This window comes from Anolis sagrei, chromosome 5 (genome assembly GCF_037176765.1).
Source record: "Anolis sagrei isolate rAnoSag1 chromosome 5, rAnoSag1.mat, whole genome shotgun sequence".
Classification (NCBI taxonomy): domain Eukaryota; kingdom Metazoa; phylum Chordata; class Lepidosauria; order Squamata; family Dactyloidae; genus Anolis; species Anolis sagrei.
Genome location: NC_090025.1, coordinates 13630545 through 13637893, shown reverse-complemented (window position 1 = coordinate 13637893; position 7349 = coordinate 13630545). Strand labels below are relative to the sequence as shown.

The 7349-nt window shown below is 43.2% G+C and overlaps 1 protein-coding gene across 1 annotated transcript in view; it reads right to left on the bottom strand.

The window, feature by feature from the left end:
* Positions 1-805: 805 nt before the first annotated feature.
* STBD1 (starch binding domain 1) overlaps positions 806-7349 on the bottom strand; it is a 13145-nt gene continuing 6601 nt past the window's right edge. Inside the window, exon 2 of the mRNA XM_060779374.2 lies at positions 806-1951. Within this exon, the coding sequence (XP_060635357.2) occupies positions 1242-1951 (710 nt within the window). The 3' untranslated portion in view covers positions 806-1241. The remainder of the gene's footprint in view (positions 1952-7349) is intronic.

Below are 7349 nucleotides of genomic sequence, written 5' to 3'. Positions count from 1 at the left end.
CAATTTAGATCTTACTGTTTCTGCATCCAAACATGATGGCAAGCCCTACCAATTTTATGGCTCAAAGTTTGCCATTTACTATGTGGCTGTCACTTGGCTGCTGTTTATTTTCCTTCCAAGACCACCTTGGTAACAGAAAGAAATCACTTTTTTTGTGTGTCATGAGCGACTTAAGAAAGAGCAAGTCACTTCTGGTGTGAGAGAATTAGGTGTCTGCAAGGACGCTGCCCAGGGGATGCCTGGATGTTTTACCATCATGTGGGAGGCTTCTCTCATTTCCCCACATGAGAAGCTGGAACTGACAGATGGGAGTTCAACCCTGCTCCTTGAATTCGAACTGCCAACCTTTCAGTCAGCAGTCCTGCCGGCACAAGGGTTTAACCCATTGCATCACTGGGGGTTCCTACAGATATGACCAAGCACCATTAAATTAAGAGGGCAATTCCTGTCCCAGCACATCATAAAGTCTCTCTGGAGTACGCAGATTAGAGAAGGATCTTCTCTAGAAATTTGCTAGGTCTTCCAGCACGAGTCTATGACAACTCCTGGGGGCCAAATCTGCCCTCTTAACTGGACCTAGACATTTCTTTTTGGTGTAACTGGTTTTGGATAGATAGCAGAAAATGAGAACAGTTTGATGCCACTTTAACAGTCATATCACCAACCTATGGAATCCTGGAAATTGTAGTTTGGGAGGGAACTTGGAAATCGCAATGATGGATGCCTTCTATCTAGTTAGTCCAGGGTTGGCATTCCAGAGTTTTTGGGCAAGACAGCTGCGGGTTTGAAAATATAAAGGACGGTCACCAGTCTAAAAATCATTTTTATTGCTTTCTTGTGGAATCACAATAAGTTAAGAACATTATAACAGATAGTTATTGTGTAATTTAATTACACTTCACCCGTTCTGCAGTCCGCTGTCCCTGAGCTTCTGTCTTTTCCCACAATACAATCAAAAGCTTAAGGTTTAAAGCTTTCAGTGAGGAAAATGTGTTAAAAGACTACCCACTAGAAAGCCCTAAGGATTTCTCTTCCACTAGGAAGGCTTTGGTCTGATTTATTTTGAAGAGTATCCTCATATCTTAAAGCCTGCACTAGGAGGAGAGAGGCTTAAATCTAAGGCAGTGCTGGCAAAACATACAGCAGAGAGGTGCTAAAATAAGCAAAAGGGCATGTGTGTGAACTCCTATGAAGAAATGGAATAGAACCAGAATCCCTGTGTTTGGCCCAAGCTCTCTCATTCAATGATATCCCCACCACTGATGGGCCACTCGATCCACATGTTCAGTCGTAAGGGTTCGATTGTCACATTCTTCCCACCGTCTCACTTTCCCATTCTCCACTACTATGAACTTCCACTCAATTCGGGTATCAACAGGTAAGACAACAGAGTCTGACCAGAACCAATCCTTGTCACACCTGAGGGGGACATAATGTTGCCACTGGCCTAGACATTCGTGGTCACCTGTGACGGCAAGCAACTGGGTTTCTGAGTGAGTGACGTAATGGACGCGGAAGGTCACGTGGACAGTCTGAGGCATTGGAGACACTGCGGCAACCCTCTTGCTGGGATCCGTGTCTTTGCTGCTAGCGTCGTCCACACTGCTCTTCCTTGTAGCACTGCCACATCCCGAGTGCTCAGGGACCATTTCCCATTCCTCGTGATCAGCGGAGTGCTGCAGCTGCTCCTTACACCTCTCCTCGCATTTTTCACTAGAAGGGCCTCCGCCATGCTTTTCAGACTCTTGTTTTAGCGCTGGTTCGGATGGTGTTGCAGCTCTCAAAAATTCCTTGTAGTTCATTAAGGGGATTGTGGACTCCTTAACCAATGGCTCTGTTTCTGGAGAGTTGTTAGGGGCACAATGATCCGAAGAAGACAGCTGGTTTTCCACTGGGACTTGTGAACTGGAAACGCCTGTTTGCTTTGTTTCATAGTTTCTCTGGTCTGGTTCTAAACAGAAAAGAAATTAGTTAGTCAGGTGGAACATAAATCTCAATTCTCACCTATAACTTATCTCATGCTCAAGAACAGCAGGAAATACAACAAGGAAGTTGGACTTGTCCCAAACTATACTCTTTCTCCTGCCATACAGAGTTCATATGCACAATTCAAGGTGCAGGTTATCACCTACAAAGCCCTAAATGGATCAGGACCTGCCTATCTATGCGATTGCATCTTCCCTTACAAACTCATGCGAGCTCTAGGACAGTGGTTCTCAACCTGTGGGTCCCCAGATGTTTTTCCTTCAACTGCCAGAAATCCTAGCTGCTGGTAAACTGGCTGGGATTTCTGGGAGTTTATTATTTATTTATTATTTACTTCATTTATATACTGTTTTTCTCAGCCCTCAGGCAACTCAAAGCGGTTAACAACAGCAAAATTCAATGCAAAACATCATAAAACGATTATGGGACAGTTAAAACAATAGCATCATCAACAATTAAACATCAATATAACAATCATTAGTGTCTCATCAGTAAAATCAGAATCCAATCTCATCATCCATTATTCCGTATTCCTATATTCATTACACCGCTTAATCGAATGCTTGTTCGAACAGCCAGGTCTTCACTTTCCTCCGAAACGCCAATAAGGATGGGGCCGATCTGATATCTATAGGAAGGGCGTTCCACAACCGAGGGGTCACCACTGAGAAGGCCCTGTCTCTCGTTCCCGCCAGGCGCGCCTGTGATGCAGGCGGGACTGAGAGCAGGGCCTCCCCAGATGATCGTAATGTCCTAGTTGGTTCATAGGAGGAGATGCATTCGGAGAGGTAAGTAGGGCCAGAACCGTTTAGGGCTTTATAGGCTAATGCCAGCTCTTTAAATTGTGCCCGGTAGCAAACTGGCAGCCAGCAGAGCTGGCGCAACAGAGGAGTTGTATGCTCCCTGAGTGCCGCTCCTGTTAACAACCTGGCTGCCGAGCGTTGGACCATTTGAAGCTTCCGAGCAGTCTTCAAAGGCAACCCCACGTAGAGAGCGTTGCAGTAGTTGAGAACTGCTGCTCTAGGATCTTCTAGGGAGCCTTGCTCTCACTCTTGCCTCCGTCTCAAGCGCGGTTGGTGGGGATGAGGGAGATGGCCTTCTCGGTGGCGGCCTGCTGGCTCTGTAAATCTCTCCCCAGGGAGATTAGACCCACCCTGTCCACTTTTTGCAAAGACCTAAAAACATGCATGTTTCACTGTGCCTGTGATTAAACAGTTCACCAGATTAATCCCCCCCCCCCCCAAATATTATTTACTATCAGCTCCTACACTTTATCACTGTCCCCTGCCCTACAGTTCTGGCGATCTAAATGACATTGCCCTCCCAGCCCCTGTCTTGAAACTATACTGCACAAGCTCCTACCCTCAATATTTATTACTGTTCAGGCTACTGATTGTTTTATGATGTTGTTTTATGTTATTATGATGTTTATTTCACTGTGTCATGTTTTTAATCTATGTCTGTTTGGGCTTGTCCCGTGTAAGCCACCCCGAGTGTCTTCGGGGAGATGGAGGCAGGATACAAAAATAAAGTTGTTGTTATATTTTGCCCCAATAACAAACTTCATGAACTCCCATCTGCAAGTCTTCACCAAGTTCTCTGTGCGTCTTTCCAGCCTTCAGCACCTTTTCACATACAGGTCTGTAGAAAGCTTTGTAACTACAAATGTAAAGATATTTTAAAATGCTTTAATTTTACTTATGGTGATTAAAATTTCCCAAAGTACCAAGACTTACTTCACTGAACATTAATCTGTCCAAAGTTGTACAGGCTCCAAATAAAGAGACAAACCCCCAAATGAACTCGTTTTAATTGTTTAATTTAAATGTCCTTCATTTAATTACAAACAAGTATGTAAACATTGTATAATAATAATAACAATAATAATAATAATGGTAATAATAATAATAATAGTCCTAGTATTAGAAATATTGGTAGCCAAATAGATTTTGCCGCACAATAATTGACAGTACCGTTTGCCAATTTTTTTGCAGCAAACGAATGTAAGCCTGAATTCTATTGTTTTAACCAGTTTAGCTTTAACAACAAGGCTCTTGTTCTGCTTGCCTAGGAATATGCACGAAGACTAGCATGCCTTTCCTACATGGATTCTAAAAATAGTTGATGGCTCAGTTTTAGTTTTGCTTTGCCCATAAACGTCAACAGGACTAGCAATGAGCCAACCCCTGAGAAAAGGATTCCTATGGGAGCCGCAGAAGTGACTTGATAAGATCGCTCGTTAAGGGATCAGGGCAATGCAAAAGGTCAAAGCCACTAATGTAATTCTCATGCCTGCCCTTTTATAGCAGCAGAAGCCAATGCCGAGAGGTCGCTTAATAGGCTCACAAAAAGCCAAGAGACTCCAGCTCGTTTCTTCAGGCACTGAATTCAAATCATAAGTCCCTTTTGCTATAATTGATTACAAGGCAAGGGGAAGGAACAGGTCTAGGGTCCATGGGCATTGCACCTTTTAGCATAGGATGTTTTGCCTTCCACTATCTTCAATGAAGAGTGTTGTGCTTCCATTAACACTAGGAGATCTGAAAGATCACTCTCAGACCCTGAATATGTTTGCACATGAGAAACAGCAAACCATTCAGAGGCATGGACGGACAAGAATCACAGCCAGGAGGATATCAAAGTCAACCTGACTACAGCACATATTTTCTAGATAGACTGAACGGTCCACTCCCAACTCCCAAAGGTGAAAGAGGATTCTCCCTACTGCCCAGGACTCAAATAGCATCAAATATTAATACCAATTGGGAAGGGTAAAGCAAAAGGCAGCATGTATGTAGTGTCACCAAAAGGTATTGCAGTCAGCCCTCTAAATTTGCAGTTTCAACTTACAGGTTTGATTAAAATTTCTCTCTAGGAAATTCTCTGAATAGGTCAATTCAATTTACCATGCTGCCAGAGAATGAGAACAAAATGCTTGCAATGCAAGGCTTGGATGAGTTCCTTTTTTAAAAAAAAAATTACAATTTCTAGAATGCTTGGTCCAGAATCCTGAAGATTTTGGAGCCCAAAGCTAATATTTCCAAACTCTAGTAAAATATAAAAATCATTTGGTGGGATGGCTGTACTTGCTGCTTTGCCTCGGGAAGCTCTGCCACTTGTCACTGGGCATGTTTAGCCTGAAGAAGAGAAGGCTGAGAGGAGATATGATAGCCATGTATAAATATGTGAGAGGAAGCCACAGGGAGGAGGGAGCAAGCTTGTTTTCTGCTTCCTTGGAGACTAGGACGTGGAACAATGGCTTCAAACTACAAGAGAGGAGATTCCATCTGAACATGAGGAAGAACTTCCTGACTGTGAGAGCCGTTCAGCAGTGGAACTCTCTGCCTCGGAGTGTGGTGGAGGCTCCTTCTTTGGAAGCTTTTAAGCAGAGGCTGGATGGCCATCTGTCAGGGGTGATTTGAATGCAATATTCCTGCTTCTTGGCAGAATGGGGTTGGACTGGATGGCCCATGAGGTCTCTTCCAACTCTTTGATTCTATGATTCTATTGTGGTTGACCTTCAAGGAACACACAAATAGCATGGCAGACTCTCCTTGGGAAGATTTCAACGAGAGGTTCGATGCTCACTTCTCAAGAATGCTTTAGCAAAGGGTTGGACTAGATGATCTTTGGAGGCCTCTATGATCTTAAATTTTTTTAGATGCAAAAGAATTGGGTGCCACTTCACTATTATTGTTTCATAAAGGAAAATTGCAAAAAAAACTGTCACTACAAATGCTGGTGAGAGCTGCAACCCGTTGAACTTAACATTCAGATTTTGAAAGCACAGATACTCTATACCAGTATTTCTCAATCCCCCCCCCAACCCGGAGGGGGGGGGGGGCGCAAGGGGTATCAGAGGAATTACCAAAGACCATCAGAAAATACAGTATTTTTTGTTGGTCATGGGGGTTCTGTGTGGCAAGTTTGGTCTAAAAATGCTCTTTGATTGTAGGTGAACCAGCAACTACTACTCCCAAATATCCAGGTCTGTTTTCCCTAAACTCTACCAGTGTTCACATTTGGGCATATTGAGTATTCGTGCCAAGTTTGATCCAGATCCATCATTGTTTGAGTCCACAGTGCTCTCTGGATGTAGGTGAACTCCCAAACTCAAGGTCAATGCCCACCAGACCCTTCCAGTATTTTTTGTTCGTCACAGGAGTTCTGTGTGCCAAGTCTGATTAAACTCCACCATTGGTAGAGTTCAGAATGCTCTTTGATTGTACATGAACTATAAATCCCAGCAACTAAAACTCCCCAACGTCAAGGTCTATTTTCCCCAAATTCCCCCAGTGTTCGCATTTGGGTATTCATGCCATCAGTGTTTGCATTTGGGCACATTGAGTATTTGTGCCAAGTTTGGTCTAGATCTGTCATTGTTTCACAGTGCTCTTTCGATGTAGACAAACTACAACTCCCAAACTCAAGGTCAAACCCTTCCAGCATTTTCTGTTGGTCATGGTAGTTCTGTGTGCAAAGTTTGGTTCAATCCCATTGTTGGTGGAGTTCAGAATGCTCTTTGATTATAGGTTAACTATAAATCCCAGCAACTACAACTTCCAAATGACAAAATCACACACACACCCAAACCCCACCACTATTCAACTGTGGGCATATGGGGCATTTGTGCCAAATTTGGTCCAGTGAATGAAAATACATCCTGATTATCAGATACTTACATTAAGATTCGTAACAGTAGCAAAATTACAGTTACGAAGTAGCAACGAAAATAATGTTATGGTTGGGGGTCACCACAACATGAGGAACTGTATTAAGGGGGCATGGCATTAGGAAGATTGAGAACCACTGTGCTACACCTCTCTAATGCATCCTCCACTTGGTGCATTGAGCATGGAGTAAATATGCAATAAGAAACCTACACAAAATTGTGAGGGTTCCCTTTTCCCAATATCATGTCTATTCTATGGCAATAAAACCATAGCCAAATACCGTTCTGCAAAAGAGCAAGATGGTGGGAATTCAGAGGAAAAAGTGTGCCAAAGGCATGGGAAGAGCCGCAACAGAGTAAGTATAACAATTATGATTACGGAGAGGAATACCAGCACCAGCCAAGGAATATAGGTTAACTATCCAATTTGTGAGTCTGCATTTCACACTATGGGAAGCTTAAATAAATACATCAATAATAACAGACTCCCAAAGCGGAGTGGAGTGTGTTATGTGTGTTATCTAAAGACCAAAGGATATTTTGAGTTGGGGGGGGGGGGGAGTAAATACCTGAATTTGTGGGTATGGATTTTGCAGAGTAGACAAAAGTATATTGTTTACAAACAGAATCAAGTGTAAGTGTCTGGGGCCATTTTCCAGGATATTTCATGAAGATGTCAGTCTGTTTTCCT